Source organism: Ranitomeya imitator, chromosome 3 (genome assembly GCF_032444005.1).
Source record: "Ranitomeya imitator isolate aRanImi1 chromosome 3, aRanImi1.pri, whole genome shotgun sequence".
Classification (NCBI taxonomy): domain Eukaryota; kingdom Metazoa; phylum Chordata; class Amphibia; order Anura; family Dendrobatidae; genus Ranitomeya; species Ranitomeya imitator.
The window spans coordinates 541,573,804-541,597,942 of NC_091284.1; the positions used below are offsets into that span (position 1 = coordinate 541,573,804).

The 24,139-nt window shown below is 41.0% G+C and overlaps 1 protein-coding gene across 2 annotated transcripts in view; it reads right to left on the reverse strand.

Moving 5' to 3' along the window:
- Positions 1 to 5,602: 5,602 nt before the first annotated feature.
- CYFIP1 (cytoplasmic FMR1 interacting protein 1) overlaps positions 5,603 to 24,139 on the reverse strand; it is a 129,732-nt gene continuing 111,195 nt past the window's right edge. For both annotated transcript variants that reach the window (XM_069757843.1, XM_069757844.1), the window contains exons 26-31: positions 15,777 to 15,907; positions 14,076 to 14,148; positions 12,479 to 12,573; positions 9,978 to 10,216; positions 6,688 to 6,835; positions 5,603 to 6,160 (exon numbers count right to left, since the gene is read on the reverse strand). In XM_069757843.1, coding sequence (XP_069613944.1) covers positions 5,996 to 6,160; positions 6,688 to 6,835; positions 9,978 to 10,216; positions 12,479 to 12,573; positions 14,076 to 14,148; positions 15,777 to 15,907 — 851 coding nt within the window. In that variant the 3' untranslated portion in view covers positions 5,603 to 5,995. The remainder of the gene's footprint in view (positions 6,161 to 6,687; positions 6,836 to 9,977; positions 10,217 to 12,478; positions 12,574 to 14,075; positions 14,149 to 15,776; positions 15,908 to 24,139) is intronic.

Sequence of the window (24,139 nt, forward strand, 5' to 3'; positions counted from 1 at the left end):
GGAGCTCCAATGCATAGGCACACAGGGGCTCTCCAAACGCGACATGGTGTCCGCTAACAATTGGAGCTAATTTTCCATTCAAAAAGTCAAATGGCGCGCCTTCCCTTCCGAGCCCTGCCGTGTGCCCAAACAGTGGTTTACCCCCACATATGAGGTATCGGCGTACTCCGGAGAAATTGCCCAACAAATTTTATGATCCATTTTATCCTACTGCCCATGTGAAAATGAAAAAATTGAGGCGAAAAGAATTTTTTTGTGAAAAAAAAGTACTTTTTCATTTTTACAGAGCAATTTGTGAAGCACCTGAGGGTTTAAAGTGCTCAATATGCATCTAAATAAGTTCCTTGGGGGGTCTAGTTTCCAAAATGGGGTCACTTGTGGGGGAGCGCCAATGTTTAGGCACACAGGAGCTCTCCAAACGCGACATGGTGTCCGCTAACGATGGAAATAATTTTTCATTCAAAAAGTCAAATGGCGCTCCTTCCCTTCCGAGCCTTACCATGTGCCCAAACAGTAGTTTACCCCCACATATGAGGTATCGGCGTACTCAGGAGAAATTGCCCAACACATTTTAGGATCCATTTTATCCTGTTGCCCATGTGAAAATGAAAAAATTGAGGCTAAAAGAATTTTTTTGTGAAAAAAAAGTACTTTTTCATTTTTACGGATCAATTTGTGAAGCACCTGGGGGTTCAAAGTGCTCACTATGCATCTAGATAAGTTCCTTGGGGCGTCTAGTTTCCAAAATGGGGTCACTTGTGGGGGAGCTCCAATTTTTAGGCACACAGGGGCTCTCCAAACGTGACATGGTGTCCGCTAAAGAGTGGAGCCAATTTTTGATTCAAAAAGTCAAATGGCGCTCCTTCCCTTCCAAGCCCTGCCGTGCGCCCAAACAGTGGTTTACCCCCACATATGAGGTATCAGCGTACTCAGGACAAATTGGACAACAACTTTCGTGGTTCAGTTTCTCCTTTTACCATTGGGAAAATAAAAAAATTGTTGCTAAAAGATAATTTTTGTGACTAAAAAGTTAAATGTTCATTTTTTCCTTCCATGTTGCTTCTGCTGCTGTGAAGCACCTGAAGGGTTAATAAACTTCTTGAATGTGGTTTTGAGTACCTTGAGGGGTGCAGTTTTTAGAATGGTGTCACTTTTGGGTATTTTCAGCCATATAGACCCCTCAAACTGACTTCAAATGTGAGGTGGTCCCTAAAAAAAATGGTTTTGTAAATTTCGTTGTAAAAATGACAAATCGCTGGTCAAATTTTAACCCTTATAACTTCCTAACAAAAAAAAATTTTGTTTCCAAAATTGTGCTGATGTAAAGTAAACATGTGGGAAATGTTATTTATTAACTATTTTGTGTCACATATCTCTCTGGTTTAACAGAATAAAAATTCAAAATGTGAAAATTGCGAAATTTTCAAAATTTTCGCCAAATTTCCGTTTTTATCACAAATAAACGCAGAATTTATTGACCTAAATTTACCACTAACATGAAGCCCAATATGTCACAAAAAAACAATCTCAGAACCGCTAGGATCCGTTGAAGCGTTCCTGAGTTATTACCTCATAAAGGGACACTGGTCAGAATTGCAAAAAACGGCAAGGTCTTTAAGGTCAAAATAGGCTGGGTCATGAAGGGGTTAAGATTATGATCTATATATTAAAATGGTGGGGGGCAAAAGCACAAGAGAAAGTTCAAAGAAATGTATCAGAAAAAGATTATAGAAATATTATTATTCTCTGAAAAAATATATACCGTATTTTTTGTTTTAGAAAACGCACCTGATTATAAGACGCACCCCCAAATTTGGTGAAGAAAAAGAGAAAAAAATAATTTTATGTTAAATGGGGTCTGTCTTATAATTCCAGTGTCCGTCTTACAAATCGTATGTCCCTCATCCAGGAATCTACTGTATATAACCCCCATCCTTGTTCTGGCACATGCCGCCCCCCCCCACCCCCCCCTCCCCTTGGTCACTATATGCCCCTTTGTGCTGGCAGGCACATTCCCCTCCCTGTGCTGCTGGCAGGCACATGATAAAATAAACACTTAACTCACCTTCTGATGATGGCTCCATGCTCACAGTTCCTCAGTTGCACTTCCTATTTCCCAGGCATCGGATATTGTGACCTGGGCACAGTGATGTGCGTTTTATAATCCGAAAAATACGGTAAATATTGGTCTGTTAAAGCGTGTAAAAAATATATACACTGCTCAAAAAAATAAAGGGAACACTAAAATCCCACATCCTAGATATCACTGAATAAAAGATTCCAGTTGTAAATCTTTATTCATTACATAGTGAAATGTTTTGAGAACAATAAAACCTAAAAATGATCAACATAAATCACAACTAATATCCCACGGAGATCTGGAGTTGGAATGAAGCTGAAAATCAAAGTGGAAAATGAAGTTACAGGCTGATCCAACGTCAGTGAAAATGCCTCAAGCCAAGGAAATGATGCTCAGTAGTGTGTGTGGCCTCCACGTGCCTGTATGACCTCCCTACAAGGTCAAATCCATAGCTTCAATGCCTTCATCTTGCAGGAACTGCTGACACACTCCAGCCACGTTAGGTCTGGAATTGTCCTGCATTAGGAGGAACCCAGGGCCAACAGCACCAGCATATGGTCTCACAAGGGGGCTGAGGATCTCATCTCTGTACCTAATGGCAGTCAGGCTACCTCTGGCGAGCACATGGAGGGCTGTGCGGCCCTCCAAAGAAATGCCACTTCACACCATTACTGACCCACTGCCAAACCGGTCATGCCGAAGGATCTTGCAGGCAGCAGATTGCCCTCCACGGCGTCTTCAGTCTGCAGGCAGCAGATTGCCCTCGACGGCGTCTCCAGACTCTGTCACATGCTCAGTGTGAACCTGCTTTCATCTGTGAAGAGCACAGGGCGACAGTGGTGAATTTGCCAATCCTGTGTTCTGTGGCAAATGCCATGCGTCCTGCACGGTGTTGGGCTGTGAGCACAACCCCCATCTGTGAACGTCGGGCACTCAGACCATCCTCATGGAGTCGGTTTCTAACAGACACATGCACATTTGTGGCCTGCTGGAGGTCATTTTGCAGGGCTCTGGCAGTGCTCCTCCTGTTCTTTCTTGCACAAAGGCTGAGGTAGCGATCCTGCTGCTGGGTTGTTGCCCTCCTACGGCCCCCTTCACATCTCCTGGTGTACTGGCCTGTCTCCAGGTAGCACCTCCAGCCTCTGGACACTATGCTGACAGACACAGCAAACCTTCTTGCCACAGCTCACATTGATGTGCCATCCTGGATGAGCTGCAGTACCTGAGCCACTTGTGTGGGTTGTAGAGTCTGTCTCATGCTACCACGAGTGTGAAAGCACAACCAACATTCAAAGTGACCAAAACATCAGCCAGAAAGCATTGGTACTGAGATGTGGTCTGTGGTCCCCACCTGCAGAACCACTCATTTATTGAGTGTGTCTTGATAATTGCCAGTAATTTCCATCTGTTGTCTATTCCATTTGCACAACAGCATGTGAAATTTATTGTCAAACAGTGTTGCTTCCTAAGTGGACAGTTTGATGTACTTGGAGTTATATTCTGTTGTTTAAGTGTTCCCTTTATTTTTTTGGAGTAATGCTGTAGGGCGGTACAATATGCTGGTGCGAGGGCTCCTAGGCAAACTTGGTTTGCTATGGAAGGCTGTGGCCCAAATTCGGTCAGAAGAGAAGAAGCGAGAGCGGCGGTACTCCGCCAGAGAGACAGATGCACTCCAGTAAGGTGTTTTTTCGCCTCCTACTTTGTTTTACTCGGCAACACCAGATAAAATGGAATTGTTCTGAGGAAGGTCCATTGGGACCGAAAACGTTTAACAGCATCTGTTGAATCTGTGTCTGGACGTACAATAAAAAAAATCAACAAATTACCACTTCATAACTTATTTGAGTGCCAAGTTTTTGTTATATATTGATTCGTGGGTTGGATACCCTACTTGAGCACCAACTTCTCACCTATTGACTGAGTGCCGTGTTTATGTACTATACTATATAGTAATGTTCTTGAGTTTTGGTGCAGGGAAAACGCTACAAGTAGCGTCGTCCGTGCCCTATCTGGTGCGTCAAATTGACGCATGCGTCGTAAAACGCAATACAACGCATACCGGCGCATGTCCATGCGCCCCCCATGTTAAAGATAGGGGCGCATGACGCATGCGTCGGTATGCGTCGACGACACTGCGCCCAACAACTCAAATGTGAACGTAGACTTAGAGGGGTTACATTTTCTCAGAAACTTCTCATGCTTCCATCAATTTCTAAAAAAAAAAAAACTTTTAAGGACCACATACATTTGATTTGAGGTTGAGGGAACCTATTGATCTTGCCGATATCGACAGGTTCACCTGCCGACTGATGTTCGGAGAAAATGTCAATCTTGCATGTCTGACCATAAAAGGTATCAACCACTGAACTCTCAATTCTAAATATTTTTGATGTCTGACTATTGATTGTATTATTCTTCCGGAGATAAGCCAACGGCTGACACGTTTATCATTGGCTTTCTCATCGATAATACAAGAGCTGTCGGCTGAATGATCGGCTGACAGCCATCTAATGTGTATTGCCAGTCTGACAGCAGGTTTTTGCTATTTAATCTGAGATCAGCATTATGATTCCAGGGATGTGTCACTTATTAGGCTGTGTGCTGTGGCTTCTATGCTGTGCTTTATCAGCAGGAGATTAACACTGCCGGACTGCAGCTCACACGACCAGCAGTCAGGGTAGCATGTGTAACCCCCTCACCAATGAGGGCAGTTTGCTCACAATGTGCAGAGGAAGCTGCCAGTCAGGGGTGTGAGCAGGGTTATACACAGAGTAGAAGACTTACTGTAGCTCTGCTACATCAGACAAAACCAGTATTCTATGAAAACTACACCAAGTGACACATCCCTGGAATCAGGCTTTCTTCTCCTTTGTTATGCTGCTCTCAGATTATATAGCAAACACCTGCTGACAGATTCCCTTTAACAAATTGTTAATATTTTGATGCTCCACTGTTAGAATTTGAATTTTTTTTTATTTTTGCCAACGAGAAGCTGTTACTCTTACAGACCTATTTAGGTAAGGACAGCATTGTGACACCTTTATAGAGTTAGAGCAGGTGTCATTGCATACAAGCAATTGGAGGTGTGGGCATGCTGTAACTAAAGCCCCAAAAAGTCCTGCAAGTTACATGGACCTAGTTCTATATGTTAATCTCATATAAAAAAAACAATTTGCCAAAATTGTAACAAATGTACAGGTTGTCTCTTCACATGAAAAGCAATTTCCTAGTGACAACTTGGCACACAATCGATACAAGACGATGCCCGGCGGACCCTACTGACTCATGGGTCAGCTGGACGTGCCTTTTCTTTTTCTTAAACATTGGGGTACATACAGCGCCATTTTTGCTTCCATCATGGGTGACAGAATCTGGGACAGGACAACTGAGAGACGTGATCGGAGCCCTTGAGCACTGTTGGAATACATTTTTGTTCTGTACAGTCACCACTCGGCACTGCTCACTTGTACATTTTCAGATAACAGCCAATGATTGTTAGAGGCAAAAAAAAAAAGCCAGCCGTAGGTTAATATAAACTTTTATTGAAAATTTCATGAGGAATGGTTGATTATTGGAGATTACAATTTTACAATTCATATAGATACAAGTACAATAAGATCCCAATAATTACAGAGTTATGCATCCTTATCCCCAAACGTGAAAATGATTTCTAAAGAGAGAATTACAGGTGGAACTGGTAGTGTTATACAGCAGGAATACATTATTGGAAAAATAATTTACTATGCAGACATTACAAAAGTGTCAGCGCTGTAAAGCGTCCCTCATCTTCCCTCTGCAGAGGACACCCTTGTACTGAGTATTTAGAGCTCATCTTTCCTGGTTATTCTGATCAAATACAGTATGACAGTCATTATACAGTGGTAATGCCATGGAGATAATACAGTGAGGAAAGCCTTAGTTGCTGGCCAGTGACTGGTGAATGGGCGGCTGAAAGCACCGCACGTGTTCTACAGATGTATTTTCTCCATCTCCTGACTTCAGGTACTTATCCAAAATTGAAAAGATCTCATCATTAATGATCTGGAACTTGCGGATACGTTCAACCATTTTCTTCAAAGGCTGTATAAATAAAATCAAGATGGTTAATTAAAGGGGCAGTAACAGGTTAAGATCTTGTGCTAGTAATCTCAAGTACCACCACTTCCAAGAGAAGATCACAAGACCACTGGGGTTTGCAAAGGGCATTTAACTTCTGACTATTAGTGATACAAGCGGATCTACCACTTGCCCCCACCCCCTGCCAACTTTTACTAAAACTGGGTACAACTCTCTTCTCACCGGCATGTCTGCCCTACAGAAAAGTGGACAAGCATGCAGGCTGCCGTTCAGAGGTACAGGGAAAAAAAACAAGCATTCTTAGTCCTTCTATTGCCAGTGGCTGGTCAGGAAGGGACAAATTCTTTCACGGCTGCTATTGGGCATTCATATATCTTCTGATCATGTCAGTGAGCCACATCCACAATACTATATCACAAGTATGGCTGTAAAACTTGTGTTTGGTGGGTGGAGATGAGGAGCTCTGAGATGTCTTAATTCAGAGAAACTCCAAGATACCGCTGAGTTAGCATATCCAGTAGTTCACCTACCACGCTCTTGATGATTTCATCTTTGCCGTCATGTTTCTGCACCTTTAGCAGATGATAGCAGAAGTCCATGACATCAAATCGTCTGTGTTGTCCTAGGAGCACAATGATCATGCACCCGGCCCAGTGCAGTCCATCACCGAAGCATTGCCTGTAAGAGCAGGAACAAGTCTTAACACTGACAAGTGGACATTCAGGATGGTGGTTAGAATTCTAAGCTCAGAATATAACATGCTCCGTATCTGCAACGGTTCACAACGTATCAGGAATTCTGGCATTGTGAGTACAATGACCGATGTCAATGTGGACGGACAGGTCTAGGTGTTCTGTAAAAACCAACATTATTAGGTGTAAGATTAACACTATTTTATACAAAGTCATGTGGCTGATAATTATTAATGAGGGAATTAAAAGAACTTGTTTTCACTATTAAATACCCAATGTATGAAAAGGCGCTTTACTGCTGACTACATTCTCACCTTTCTTGATGTTTTAGAGAAATCCACAATGTGCTAACCTGATCCGTAGTATTATACATGTTAAGTTGATGTGTTTTCAAAACACACGTATATGGTTGTATATACGGTATATGGTCGTTTCCTGAAGAACAAGAGCCTATCACTTTGAAACGCATTACATAAAAAGTACAAGGTAATACATTTATTTGGATTGACGTCTTCAATCGGCAGCGCAGAGGTATCCACAATTCTCCAGTGACCTGTCGGTCAGAGACAGGGAGGCAAGGAGAGCTGGAAGCGCAGTGCCTGCCCCACTGCACTTGTGGCTCATTACCATACAATTTTAACTATGGATTTCTCTAAAATGGCAAAACAGATTTCCGCAAGGAAGGTAAGGATAGTCAGCATTAAAGTTACTTTACAAACATGCCATTAGTTTGGGGTATGCAAACCGGATGATAGGGTCTCTTAATTTTTGTGATAATTATTTAATGCCAACAGCAGAATATGATCCCACTGGGGATGCAAAAAAAAAAAAAAGTTTAAAGTTTCTATCCCCTTACCGGCATCGGACGTACTATACCGTCCGATGCCGGCTCCCCTGCTTTGATGCAGGGCTCCGCGGTGAGCCCGCACCAAAGCCGGGACATGTCAGCTGTTTTGAACAGCTGACATGTGCCCGTAATAGGCGCGGGCAGAATCGCGATCTGCCCGCACCTATTAACTAGTTAAATGCCGCTGTCAAACGCAGACAGCGGCATTTAACTACCGCTTCCGGCCGGGCGGCCGGAAATGACGTCATCGCCGACCCCCGTCACATGATCGGGGGTCGGCGATGCTTGTATATTGTAACCATAGAGGTCCTTGAGACCTCTATGGTTACTGATTGCCCGTCGCTGTGAGCGCCACCCTGTGGTCGGCGCTCACAGCACACGTGCAATTCTGCTACATAGCAGCGCCGATCGGGTTGTGCCTGCTTCTAGCCTCTCATGGAGGCTATTGAAGCATGGCAAAAGTTAAAAAAAAAAAGTTTAAAAAAATGTGAAAAAAATAAAAAAAAACATAAAAGTTTAAATCACCCCCCTTTCGCCCCAATCAAAATAAATCAATAAAAAAAATATCAAATGTACGCATATTTGGTATCGCCGCGCTCAGAATCGCCCGATCTATCAAATAAAAAAAAGTATTAACCTGATCGCTAAACAGCGTAGCGGGAAAAAAACTCGAAACGCCAGAATTACTTTTTTTTGGTCGCCGCGACATTGCATTAAAATGCAATAACGGGCGATCAAAAGAACGTATCTGTACCGAAATGCTATAATTAAAAACGTCATCTCGGCACGCAAAAAATAAGCCCTCAACCGACCCCAGATGATGAAAAATGGAGACGCTACGAGTATCGGAAAATGGCGCAATTTTTTTTTTTTTTTAGCAAAGTTTGGAATTTTTTTTCACCACTTAGATAAAAAATAACCTAGTCATGTTTGGTGTCTATGAACTCGTAATGACCTGGAGAATCATAATGGCAGGTCAGTTTTAGCATTTAGTGAACCTAGCAAAAAAGCCAAACAAAAAACCAATGTGGGATTGCACTTTTTTTGCAATTTCACCGCACTTGGAATTTTTTTCCCGTTTTCTAGTACACGACATGCTAAAACCAATGATGTCGTTCAAAAGTACAACTCGTCCCGCAAAAAATAAGCCCTCACATGGCCAAATTGACGGAAAAATAAAAAAGTTATGGCTCTGGGAAGGAGGGGAGCGAAAAACGAACACGGAAAAACGAAAAATCCCCCGGTCATGAAGGGGCTATTTTATTGAGAGAAAAATAACTCCGATTTGGAAAACCCATCTGACGAGTTGGTGACATGATGTTGTGGCTCTTACTAATACATCTAAGTATTGCAGGTTCTCCTCCTCTTCGTGTAACCTTCCTCACAGTTCACCAGTCCATATAATGGCTGCTGGTGGAGGTGCATGCCACCATACCCATCAGTCTACTCCAATGGAAAAACACTGCATGGGATAGTTTACCCCCTTACATGAAGAAGGCTAAAGAACAGGTTTGGTATAAGAAACTTGAAGCAGGAGGTCCATGTCTGCCTCCAGCTCCTCTCTTTTCCGAACAGAATTTTTTTTTTAAAACCTAAAAACACAAGTGGTGCCAAAGTTGTGCCCCTCATGCACAAATCCAGGCCCCATAGCTACATGTAACGTTTTCCTGAACTGGAGAGAAACAAATTAAAAACAAAAGCAGGTAGATGTACGCAAGTTGTTAAAGGGTTGGGAGGTAAAAGGAGCTAAGGGCGTTGCATCTATATGCATACCTGACTGGAAACGAATCCGATCAGCAGGTATTGCGCATGTGTCCCATTTTAGTAGGTCAGGTACAAGATACCTGCCAGTATGTGTACATGATTAGCAGGTATGTGAAAATGTGATGTTATCAGCACCAATTGACTCACAAGGCGAAACAGTGCCACGAGATAAAAATTTTTTTTTTTTACTTTAAAACAGTAAAACTGTAGAGAACCATTAGACATTCATCAGTCAGCTATACAAAGGAAAAAATCACATTTAATCCTGAGCAATGAGAAATCCGTAGCAGAAATTGCCACAAATTGGTGGATTATCGAGCGGCCCTATTATGGCTCAGCAGCCAGGTGCATGTTTTACAACAAACACTACATCTTGGTTCCTGACAAAATCAGAACATCCCAAAAGCCTGATGTTTGAAACCATGAAGCACGCAGACTAATCTCCACATATAGGTAAATATGAAGGTGCACGGTATATGCGGTAGGTTCTTATGTATTGTATCAGAGTGCTGCTTACTCTACGGTAAATTCGTGTGCGCCCACTGGGATGCAGTAGACAAACTGCATAGCACTCCAGAGGCGGTGAAATTCCACACACTCATCCACATGCATCACTCCGTTGCTGGGCAGAGGTCCGCGCCAGATGGCATCATCAAGGAAAGTGCGCACCCTGGTAAGAATCACTTCAAACATCGACAGGCCGCAGCACAGACGCTCTTTGGTCAGCAAATCACCTTCTCTTGCAATGGCAATTTGCTGCAATAGACAGAGGGAAAACATTAAAAGACATTTATTATTTTCAAGCACCCAAGACACCCAAAGAGAAGAGCTACAATTTCTAATTGAAAAAGTATTCATACCCATGAACCTTTCCACGCTACACCCACAAACGTAAATGTACTTTATTCGAATTTTATGTGATAAACTAACACAAAGTAGCAAGTATTTGTAAAGTGTAAGTGAAATGATGCATGGTTTTCTAATTATTTTAAAAATATAAATCTGAAAACGGTGACATGCATTTGTGTACAATCTCTTGTAGTATGATACCCCTAAAGTCTTCAGATATTTGTATGAGAACATTAAGGATCAAACAGCATCACGAAAACCAAGGAACACACCAGATAGGTCAGGGATAAAGTTGAGGAGAAGAGTAAAGCAGGTTTAAGTTATAAAAAAAAAAAAAAAAATAGCCTAAGCTCTAATCATCTCATGGAGTACTGTTCAATCCATAATCCAAAGTATGGCACAACTGCAACCTACCAAGACATGGCTCTCCACCTAAACGGACATCCCAAACAAAAAGAGCAATAGAGAAGCAGCCAAGACGTTCATGGTCACTCTGGAGCAGCTGCAGAGATCTACAACTCATGCGGGAGAATCTGTCCACAGGACACCCATTTGTCGTCTTATTCCACAAATCTGGACTTTATGGAAGCAAGGCGAGAAGAAATCCATTTTTGAAAGCAAGCCACAATAATTCCTGTTTGCAGCTTGCAAAAAGCCATGTAGGGGACACAGCTAGTTTGTGGAAAAGGTGCTCTGGTCAGATGAGACCAAGGTAGAACTTTTTGGGCCAATTGTAAAATGCTATGTGTGACTGACAACAAACATTGCACATCACCCTGAAAACACCAGTCCCACGGTCAATCATGGTGGTAGCAGCATCATACTGAGGGGATGCCTTTCTTTAACACGGAAGGGGAAGCTGGTCAGAGTTGATTGTGCTAATTACTGGGCAATCCTAGAGACAAACCTGTTAGAGGCTGCAAATGACTTGAGACTGGGGTGTACGTTAACCTTTCAGCAGGACACCGACCCTAAACATATTGTCAGAGCTAAAATGGAGTGGTTTAGATCAAAGCATATTCATTTGTTTGAATGTCACAGTCCAGACCTAAATCCCATTGAGAATCTGTAGCAGCACTTGAATTGCTGTTCCTAGACGCTCTCCATCCAATCTCACTGAGCTAGTTTGCCAAGATTGGGCAAAAATTTCCACCTCTAAATGTGCAAAGATGGTAGATACATACCCAAAAAAACTTGCAGCAGTAATCGCATTGAAAGTAGTCCTACAAAGTATTTACTCAGTGAGGCTCAATACAAATACAATTTTCTCATTTATATTTTTTAAATATTTAGAAAATCATTTACACTTCACAAATACTTGCTGCTCACAAAGTACATTGTATATAGCATGCAATCCTAATAAAGTACATTTCACTTTGTGGAAAAGTTCATGGGATATGAATATTTTATTACGGCACTGAATAGGACTGTGCAGATATCAGAGTTACTTTCTAGTACTATGTATAGGGCTGTGCAGGGGCCACAATTTCCTTCTAGTACAATGTACTGGACTATGCACTAGCCGGAGGCCACAACTTATTAGGTATTAAATAGGTTTCCATATAACAGGCTCACAGGCACTCTCACGGGCTTTGTTTGACAGCACTTTAATCACTGTCTCCTACTTCTTTACCAGGTCTATTAATTATCATCTATTACATTAGTAACGAGTTTGCTTCTGAGCAACACAGTAAAATATCTCTGGATAATACTGGATTGGAGACAAATAATAGCAGCTCTAGAACAGAGGTGGAAAGGAAATACCAGAATAAATCCCTTTAATATGCACTATATTATACAGACAAAGTCCAAGATAAAAATGTAATAAGCAAATTCCCTGCAGTAAATAAACAGCAGTGGTGCATGGAAATAATATAGGGTACTTAGTTAACATAATTTTGATACTAAAAAAGTAAAAGCCATCCCACCACACCACAGTGACCCTGTTCAGGACAGTCCTAACCTCTAGTATTAAAACGTTACCATTTGTCAAGTGACGTGCATGTGGAAAAGGGAGGAGAAGGACTGAGACCTGGCTAGTAGACACACAGCCATGGGGAACAACATGAATATAATGTCCAGCTCAAAGAAAAGAGAGGCCACATCTTTATATGCACCAAGTGCAAACAGGCATGATGGCTCACAGAAAGCGGCAGCATCAGCACTTACCTGGGGAGTCCCTAATCGCTCTATCAGAGGCACCAGGTGCAGTGGAGCGTACTTTGATTCTAACCTCTTCATCTTCGCTTCTAGACGTTCCCCCTCTGATGCAGAGCCATACAAAGATAGAAAGCAACAACAATGTGCAATTAGAAATAAATATATTTATACACACATATACTGTAAATATATGTAAACTGTAAAGTTGCAATTTTCCAAGTGCAGGATCCACTATTCATAATAGGTATTGATCACCTTTTCTCCTTCCCTTTGCACAGGAAGCCAAGCCTCCGACTCCACCAAAATGGGCTCCAACTCCGACTCCACAGCCCTGCCTTCGCACTGCCCTGTCCGTCTCCTCACTGAGTATCCACCACACTGCCCCTAACAGGCTATGATAAAGATCCAGGAGGAACCAAAACTTTGGCCATCTTGTAAAGTGTAGTACCCCTCAACATGATGTGCTGACAGGTCAATACATGTCGTTTTCTTCACTGCAGCTAACGAGTGTTGCGGTTTTATGTATCCTAGTGTTGGGCTATTCATCCTACTACTGACCCCTTCATCCAAGAGCCATACTTTTTTAGATTTCCATTGACAAAGCCAAGAGGGTTTTCTTTTTGCCGGACAAGTTGTAGTTTGAATGACACCATTTATTTTACCGTATAAAGTATTGAAAAACAGGAAAAAAATGTTCTAAGTCGGATGAAATGCAATTCTTCCATAGTTTATAGTTTGGCTTTTACTGGTGGTTTATTGTGCAGTAAAAATGACCAGAACACATGATTCTGAAAGGTCAGTATGATTACATCTATACTAAACTTGCATAGAATCGTAGAATTATTATTATTATTTTTTTTTACCAAGACCAATAATGTTTTTATTTTTCTGTCGATGAAGCAGTGTGAAGCCTTGGTTTTTTTTGTGTTAAGCTGTGGTAACCAAAATACTGTAATTTTGATTTTCGTTTTCGGTAAAAGTTAATTAATCTTAAATTTTGATAAACAAATTTTTTGACAGATGCAGCCATACCAGATATGATTATTTTTTACATTTCTTTATTTTTAAATGGGGAAAATAGAGTGAATTTTTATAGGTTTACAATTTTTTTGTATTTTTAAAAACTTTATTTTAACTTTTTACTCTTATTTTTTTTAGTTTCCTCAGGAACCTGGCATCATCTGATCCAATGCCACATTATTGCAGTATGTAGTGTAAATCAGCCTACAGCGGAGCTCGACAAAAATACCAACATGGCAGCAGCAGAATAACCCATGATTCCCCAGTGACAGCACTGCAGGTAGCTGATGAAAGACTATGCCATTTAAATGTAGCTTGACCGCAGCATCTAAATGGTTAACAAGCAGCTAAAACAAATGCCAGCCATTTCATTTAGCTGGCATCTGCAGTGAAGGGTGGGCTCAGCTCCCGAGCCCACTCCACACACCCCATCTCACTCCACGATGGATATATCTATTATGGAGCACTAAAAGGTTAAAAAGGTCACATAGGTCAAATCCAAAAACAGCGTTACCGGTTTAATCAGTGCAAACTTGGCTGATTTTTGTAGTGGAACTTGATTTGCGGAATCAAATCCTAAACATACCTTTAACATGGACCCTGGGCAGGATGTTCTGGAAAGGTGCAGCATGGAGCAGGTCACACACCTCTTCTAGAGACTAAGGTTATGGGAAAAAGAACAAGAGTCATTGCCATAGAGACTTTACAACCATTTTTACATGGAGCTTTCCGTCATTCTGTGCTGTTCTTTGTTACTAATAAATAATAAAAATTTTCTTTCAATTAATGTCTAATGTTCCAGCTAAATGAACCTAAATTGCTGCCCTCCAAGGACTGGGCTAATTTTGTTGCTACGCTACAGTGAGCATTGGAAAGCATGCGATTAGCCGTCATTTTCCAGGACCACTCAGCCCAAGTGATAAATGGTGCAGCATGATTGCTCTCAGATTGGCATGAGTCAGTGTTCTGCCAAGGTGAACAAACGACACATTACAGTGTCACTAGTCCACACACACAACCCCGACAAGGAGACCTACGTTATGGGCATGTGGCAAAGAGATCAATAGGATAATGGCGCCATTATATGCTCAATTATAACGGCTGAGTAAAGCTAGCTGACTATTATCTATACAAAGACGACGACAACAGCAATTATTTGCACACCACACAGGTAGAGGGAAGAATAAAACATGGTTTTCTACTGAAAAACAACAGGTAAAAAATAAATAAGTAAAACAACTTAAGTAACTGGACAAGACTGTAATCTGTGTACAATGCGGAGTAGAAAGGACCACTTAAGATTCTAAAAACAGATCGAAAACAAAAAAAAAACAAACAAAAAAAAACCTTACAGTAAATGCCATATTCCCAATTAAATGGAAGCGATCATATCCAGAATTGCCAGTTACCTGCAGATAGAGGGGTATTCTGTAGGTAAGTAGCGATTAAACCATGTAGACAGCATATTGGAGCAGCAGCTACTGGGAGGAAATCAAGTTATATTCTCCCTGCAGCCACTCGCTTCTAGTCAATAAATGACTAACTAGGGCATGAGTAAATCTACCCACCAGATACTAATGTATTGTATAGGAGTGCCACTGGCCCCACGGTAACTTTATATGTGTCCTCTGAGATGTAGTAATCAGCATAGTACACCAGATCTGGTGAAATTCTATACACTTGTATACAAATATTGGAAAAATGTGTCTTCAATAATAAATGGAAGATGCCGATAGGACACTTAGCCGATATTGGTGACAATACGTTCACCACAGATGCAGTCTAAAAAGATTGGCTCATACATATAAAAATCTGGTCAAGACCTAATAACAGAATAAACAGTATTTACTTACTACTGCCCGAGCCACTGAAGTGCTGCTTGTTTGCTGACAAGGCCACAGCGGTCACAACACACCAATCACTTGGCTCTGCGACCCTGTGTAGTCTACAGTGGCATCACCACTGGGACCAGTGACTGGCTCCAGTAATCATATGCCATTGACAGGACAGCACTGTCAATCACCGCCAATTGGCTGAGAGGAACAACACCAAATAACGTAGAGTATATCTACTAAGGTCTCATTCACACGTCAGCGTTTACATACGTATGTGAAAAAATGGTACCAGTGCAGTCAGTGTTGTGCATTGGCGTATGGTCCGTTTTTACCATCGGTGCCTCATCTTTATATTATGGCATGCCAAATATAAAGAATTTTCTGTGAATAAGTGGGAATATTTGTAGCATTCCTAATGGCCCATGCATGGATATTCAGGTTTTTCTACATACCAGGCTTTGTTCTATAAGAAGACAGAAGAGGAGGGCATTGCCCACTTCCCTCAGATTCTGAAAGCACACAGTCTTCAGCTCAGCATATTCCACTATGTCCTTCAATTGATGATGGAAGAACTCCAATATTCCTAAGGTACAAGACGAAGAGTATTTAGATTGTGAGCCCCATCGGGGACAGCGATGATGTGTGCAAAAACTGTAAAGCGCTGGGGAATATGTTAGCGCTATATAAAAATAATTATTATTAAGAGAAAACAGCAGACGTTACATAAGCACTTTACCAAAACACAGGGTGAACACACAAACTCCTTGCAGATGTTGCCCATGGTGGGATTTGAACCCAGGACTGCAAGACAACAGTGCTAACCACTAAGGCAGGGTTGCTTCCCACTGCTCGTTGCCAGGGGTATGAACCAGCTCTCCGTGGAGTTGGTGCACGGATCTCTAAACACCCTGATTAAATCTGTAGAACAGTCAGACATTTCTTTAGGAAATCAGATACATGGGATCATAACCATGTTGCAAAAACCAATGAAATCCCCTGTAATGCTATGGAAATCCATTACGTCACCTGTTGGGGTTCCCACTGAGCTGGATTTGGAAAACACAACTTCAGAATATCTCGGTATTTAGCTGAAGGGATAATTACAGCTGAGTTTACTCATTGCCTGAGCGTCACAGCAGATTGATTGTTAATAGACAGAGTCCTGTATTGCAGCCGAACGATCATGTGGCCATTGTCCAACTGCTCTTTGTGGCACATTGAAAACCTCACCCACTAATCGCACAGTGGGACAGCTACGCATGCATCGTTAACCTAGCCTCGTTACACCATCATTGAATGCCTGCACTGTCCCAGGAGTAAAAATACCAGAAAAACCCACAAATTATCTAAACCCTGGGTGACTTTCGAGAGGTTTTCTGGTATCACAATATTGAGGTCCTATCCATAACCTATCTGCCATGCAGTGTTCTACATAGTGCGGCCCCCTCCCCAGTCTCTACACTGCCCTGTACGTCATCTACTTAGTATTGGTTGTACTTGGTATCCCACCATTGTGTCCATTAAGTGAATGGGACAATGCTGCAATACGCAGAACAAATGCTACTAACGAAGTTTGCAGAGTAACTATGAAACAAGCTGTCTACCTTTGGGGATATTTTTTTTCTGTCCTTAACTGCATATCATTGAGGCTAAAGATCATTTTTGCAATTGAGTTTCATTAAAAATGTTGCACCATTTGCTTTCTATTGCCTGTGTTTCACCGTCTACTGCTGGCTGCAGAAAGAGTGAGAATCCGTCATTTAGTCTGCTACCACAGTCCGATAGTGCGCTGGTAACTCTTCTTCGTCTTCCCCCGTTCCTCTGGCCAGATAAAAGTTGATTGCCTGTACATGTAATAATGGATCAGGAAAGAGCACAAAGTTTCAAGGTGCTGCCTAGTAATTATATAAGCTGGGACATAAATACTTGAGAAAGTCCAAGAATTCGGCGCTCACTTTGGTGAATTTATTTTCAACGTGTAGACAGTGCACTACACGTTTCAGTTGTTGGACTTTTATCAGTTATTCACTGGTTCAATTAGATTCAGAGAGATCCAAAACATATAACATGTCTGTCTTTGTGTCAAGCATAAGCTTGTGCCAAGGGAAAGAGTGAATTTATGACGGAGTTGGACACGATTATGAGAGCGATTGTCTCCAGTTAGATTTATGCTGTCAATAAAGTATCATTTCTGTTCTGTGCAAAAAAATCTATCCAGAGACATGTACGGGATTAGTACAAAGGATTAGGACCTCAGCCGCATCTCCAGCTCACAAATCCCCGCTGAAGGGCTCATGCGACAGATGACACAATTTAGCTTTGTATCGCTGGTAAAGGCAGCAAACATGTTTCAAAACGGACCTTTACTATTAAACCTAGGAGTAAAGCCCCCAAAAAGTAACACGTGTACATCAGGGGTTATAAGGTACAGGACCGGTATCTGGGAGAAATGGCGGATTAGTCTGATGAAATGGCTTCGCCGTACTTTACATGTTGTGCTGCACGTTCTGCAGGAGGAGGATTACTGCTACACCTTGGCTGTCACTCCTGAGTGTTTCAGAAACCTCCTGCACGTGTAGAACCCTGGGTTCATTCTTGATGGCTCCAATAACAATTATGATCTGCAGTTTGCACAGAATATAGTAATGTCTACACTCAAAAGTTAGCAGCCTGTGGAAACTCTGCCATACAGTCCAGAAACTAAGTATTTAGTTCTAACGGCTCATTTACAATATACAGGTCAATCAGCGCTCACTTACTGGCAGATTTAGAAAGGCCGTCGAAAAGTGATGGAAACAGAACAAATGCTCTTATGATTGTTCTGTCCCATAGAGCATCAGGTCATCTGCATCACTTTCCCATTGACACAGTGCTGTAGATAATGATGATTTTTATACCGGCATAAACAATAGAATCACCTGAGCAACTTACGGTACTTGTTCGTCAGATGATTGTCGGCTTGTTCACAGACTATCAGCTCATACAAATGGTTTTAGAGAGTGTGACAATCGTTTTAATCTTTTTTTTTTTTCAGAAATCAATAGTGAACACGTGAAAATAAACATATTGTGTGTGTATATATATATATATATATATATATATATATATATATATATATATATATATATATATATATATATATATATACTGCTAATTTGCTGATCATTCATTCTCGGTTCATGGGTAAAAACTTATCTCTTGAGTTAATACAGATTTTCATATTACTGAGATAGGAGATGGCAGTTAGTGCTCATAAAGTTCTATGGAAAACTGCAACTCAGTCCAAGAGAACTTGCAGCAGAAGGTCTGTGCCTGCCGCTGACTCCTCACCTCTCTATAGACTTTTTAAAGCACCAACTGTCATCGTCTATCTCAAGAATGGAAAAATCTGATTTTATTGAATACGGATTTTATAACTTTTATTCATGAATCAATCCAAGAACAGAAGGACGCAAATTTACCTGATAAAATATATTCCAAATTGCTTATTATCATGTGTACTATTAATTTATTAAATAAAAAGCAAAACAGATCATTTGAGTCACAATCATCTAAATCCAAGCAATAACAATTCTGACTGATGAAAAATGTCATCATCACTTTTGCCTGATAATGAAGACTACTTGCAGGATAGCAGAGCAGTATTCTTTTCATCAATAATCTATGCATACCCAAAAATTAAGAACAAATTTGGATGACTACCCATTCACTGATGTTGAGCAATAAAGATTACACTTACAGTGCCCCCATCTCCAATGTCAAACTCCTGAAATATAGCACAGCTGGGGAGAACTCCAGAGACAGATTGTCAATTTTCACTTTTTTTCATAAATTTTACATTTTATATTTTTGTTTATCTTTTATATTGTGTCAATACTAGGACGCTACTTCTCCTCCATTAAACTACCCAGTTGGCACCATGCTTTTGGGCAGGAAGCAGGTGTTATCTGCTATACCCAGATTCTACCATAAGATACAAAGTTACTTATTGTTTGAGGCAGGGTATTTTCATGTCTAGGTAGTATTGCTGTGCGCCATGAAAGCCCAGTCCATGAAGCTATGACAGCAGGTTCTACTGTTGTGGTCACAGAGGACAGACAATTCAGATGTCGTCTTTCAGAAAGACATCAAGAGCAGTGGACCCCAACCTTTGTGACCTTGAGAGCCACATCCAGCTCCTATCCCCCCTCACAGTTGTGGCAACCAAAGCCACCATTACGGGTATAATGATAACCAAAGCTTTTCCACACAAATCACCCTGAAGTAGTATACCAAGATTCAGGGGTTCCCACCAAACCCCCATTCAGCATTCTCCTATCACGCACTCCCAACACGTCACATCCATTTCAAACACCTACGATGACCGGTAATATCATCCGGTCTCCAGCATACCATACTTAAATTATCTCTAAGCCCCCAAGACCAGTAGATGTGCATCCAGATCTGCTCTTCTGTTCAGGGCTACTCACAAAGTTCACCATTTTGAGATGTGCTCTTCATACCAGTTTATTACATCTCGAGCTAATGCACCAAGCTGACAGACAGCCGCGAGCCACAATTCATGGGACCGCGAGCCACATGTGGCTCCCGAACTACAGGTTGGGGACCCCTGGTCTAGAGCAATGATGCAAAAATATGCATTAATACTGGTAAACTGAGGGCTCATCAGAATTGGTTAGTTTCAATAAACTTGGGAATCAATCATAGAATATTTTTCCAGTAGGCAGTGCCAATCAGTAACTTGTAACCCGGCCTTCGTATACAATAAGCTGTATCACCAGTTTTCCTCTTTGATCAGAGTATAGACTCCACCACTAGAAGCATTCTCAGGAGGACTAGGCAGTGACATTTGCCAACATTAAGGTTATGTGCTATTTTGAGAAGCAGCACAATATGACAGGCAGCTCAATGAGAAGTAACCAAATGTGAAATGAAAATGATTTACCCAAGAGCACTGTAAATAAATCTTCTCAACAGGCATCGAAGAAACAAAGTGTGATGAAACAATTGTGACATGCATACGAGGCAGCAATTTACATGATGTCCAATATGCCAGTTCTGCAGTTTTCGATGCAAATGCTCAGCTGCATTTTATTACTCCAAGCCATAGAACGCCAACCGCTCAGCAATCAACTAATGCCAGATTAACTAGTATAAGCAATTTAAGAAGAAAATAGACAAAAAAATGTTTTTAGATTCTCTAGTTGCAAACTCTAAATAGTCGCCCATTCTTCTTTAACCCCTTCACCCCGAAGCCTGTTTTCAACTTCCTGACCAGGCCATTTTTTTCAATTGTGACCACTGTCACTATATGAGGTCATAACTCTGAAACGCGTCAATGGATCCTGGTGATTCTGAGAATATTTTCTCGTGACATAGTGTACTTTATGATAGTGGTAACATTTCTTTGATATGACTTGCATTTATTAGTGAAAAAAAAACTAAATTTGGCGAAAATTTTGAAAATGTTGCAATTTTTAAATTTTTAGTTTTTATGCACTTAAATTAGAGAGTCATATCATACAAAATAGTTAATAACTAGTTAATAAATAACATTACCCACATGTCTGCTTTACATTAGCACAATTTTGGAAACAATTTTCTTGTTAGGAAGTTATAAGGGTTAAAAGTTGACCAGCGATTTCTCATTTTTACAACAAAATTTGCAAAACCATTTTTTTTTTTAGGGACCACCTCACAACTTGAAGTGACTTTGAGGGGCCTATTTGACAGAAAATGCCCAAAATTGACACCATTCTAAAAACTGCACCCCTCAAGGTACTCAAAAACACATTCAAGAATATTTTTAACCCTTCAGGTGCTTCACAGGAATTTTTGGAAGGTTTAAAAAAAAAATAAAAAATTGAACATTTAACTTTTTTTCACAAAATTTTTACTTCAGATCCAATTTGTTATATTTTACTAAGGGTAACAGGAGAAATTGGACAACAAAAGTCGTTGTACAATTTGTCCCGAGTACGCCAATACCCCATATGTGGGGTAAACCACTGTTTGGGCACATGGCAGAGCTCGGAAGGGAAGGAGTGCCATTTGACTCTTCAATGCAAAATTTACTGGAATTGAGATCGGACACCATGTTGCGTTTGGAGAGCCTCTGATATGCCTAAACAATGGAAACCCCCACAAGTGACCCCATTTTGGACAGTAGACCCCCCAAGGAACGTCTCTAGATGTGTTGTGAGAACGTTGAACCCCCAAGTGTTTCGCTAAAGTTTATAAAGCAGAGCCGTGAAAATAAGAAATATTTTTTTTTTTCCACGAAAATGATATTTTAGCCCCCAAATTTTTATTTTCACAAGGGTAACAGGAGAAATTGGACTGCAAAACTTGTTGTCCAATTTGTCCTAAGTACACTGATACCCCATATGTGGGGGACCACTGTTTGGGCGCATGGCAGAGCTCGGAAAGGAAGGAGCTGGAATGGGGATCTGACGCCATGTCGCGTTTGGAGAGCCCCTGATGTGCCTAAACAGTGGAAACCCCACAATTCTAACTCCAACCCTAACCCCAACGCACCCCTAAGCCTAATCCCAACCATAACCCTAACCACACCCCTAACCCTAATCCCAAGCATAACCCTAATCCCAAGCATAACCCTGACCACACCCCCAACACACCCCTAATCTCAACCATAACCCTAACCACACCCCTAATCCCAACCCTAATCCCAACCGTAAAAATAATCCAAACCCTAACTTTAGCCCCACCCCTAACTTTAGCCCCAACCCTAACGTTAGCGTCAACCCTAACGTTAGCCCCAACCCGAACCGTAATGGGAAAATGGAAATAAATACATTTTTTAAATTTTATTATTCTTCCCTAACTAAGGGGGTGATAAAGGGGGGTTTGATTTACTATTTATAGCGGGTTTTTGTTTGACAGCTGTCACACGCTAAGACGCTTTTTATTGCAAAAAATAGTTTTTGCATCACCACATTTTGAGAGCTATAATTTATCCATATTTTGGCCCACATAGTCATGTGAGGTCTTGTTTTTTGCAGGACGAGTTGACGTTTTTATTGGTACCATTTTCGGGCACATGACATTTCTTTGCTTTTTATTACGATTTTTGGGAGGCAGAATGAACAAAAACCAGCAATTCCTGAATTTCTTTTAGGGAAGGGGGGGGGGGTGTTTGGGGTTTATACCATTCCGCATGTGTTATATTGATAAAGCAGCTTTATTCTTTGGGTTGATATGATAACAGCGATACCTCATTTATATAATTTTTTTATGTTTTGGCGCTTTTACACAATGAAAACTATTTTATATAAAAATAATTGTTTTTGCATCGCTTTATTCTGAGAGCTATAACATTTTTATTTTTTTGCTGATGATGTTGTATGGCAGCTTTTTTTTGCGGGACAAGATGACATTTTCGGCGATACCATGTTTATTTATATCCGTCTTTTTTTTATCACATTTTATTGCACTTTTTGTTCGGCATTGTGATGATAAAGCATTGTGTTTTGCCTTTTTATTTATTTTTTGCAGTGTTCACTGAAGGGGTTAACTAGTGGGATAGATTTATAGAGCGGTTCATTACAGACGCGGCGATACCAAATGTGTGTACTACTGTTTTGGTTTTTTTTTTAATTTACATACATAAATGGATTTATTGGAAAATATGTATTTATTTATTTGGGATTTTTTTTTTTAACTTTATAACATTTTCCCAGGGTGGGGCATCACTATATTACATTGGATCGCTGATCTGACACTTTCCATAGCACTGTGTCAGATCAGCGATCTGACAGGCAGTGCAGGAGGCTTTCCCGGCGCCTGTTCTCAGTAGGCGCCCGGAAGCCACCTCAATTCAGGACCCGGAAGGAGCCCTGCGGCCATTTTGGATCCGGGGACTCCTTCGAGAACACCGGAACAACGCGATCGTATCGCATTGTTCCGGTGGGAAAACATCCCTGCGCAATGCCATTCTATGTCGCTGTCACTACTGACAGAGGCATCAGAGGTGTTAAATGCCCACGATCGGTGCTAGCACCGATTGTTGGTATTGCTATGGGGTGTCAGCTGTCACATACAGCTGACACCCGCACGCAATCGCCGCTGTACCTCACCGCACGATCGTGCCGCCGTACTAGTTCTGTCGTTTGCGGGGTTAAAACATACGGTAATTACCCATTGGACTTCTGTCCCACAGTAAGAGAATGTGTATGTACTGTAATAGCACACATACTGTACAAGGGCTTCTCACAAAATTAGAATATCATCAAAAAGTTAATATATTTCAGTTCTTCAATACAAAAAGTGAAACTCAGATATTATATAGAGTCATTACAAACAGTGATCTATTTAAGTGTTTATTTCTGTTAATGTTATGATTGTAATGACTATATAATATAGGAGTTTCACTTTTTATACACACACACGTGATCTCCCTGCTTTGGGCTCTGCATGTCACTATTTTTTATTTAAAACTAAACATTTGAGATACAATTGAGGTGTAGACTTTCAGGTTTAAATAAAGGGGCTGAACAAAATTATCTTCTGAAATGTTTAGGAACAGTAACCATTTTTGTCACAAAGCTTTGTCATCTCAGGGGCTCAAAAGTAATTGGACAAATTAACTTTACCATAAATAAAATATTCACTTTTAAGAGTACATGCACAAAATCAGTAAATGCTAATGTTGGACGCTGTGTACTTGTGTAGCGTCCAGATGTTACACCATAGTGGATGGGATTTCAAGAAATCCAATCTCAACTATGCATCAACAGATGCCCGTGGCTCACCCGCAGACACGGACATGCGGCGCGTCTTTCCAGACAGCTGCATA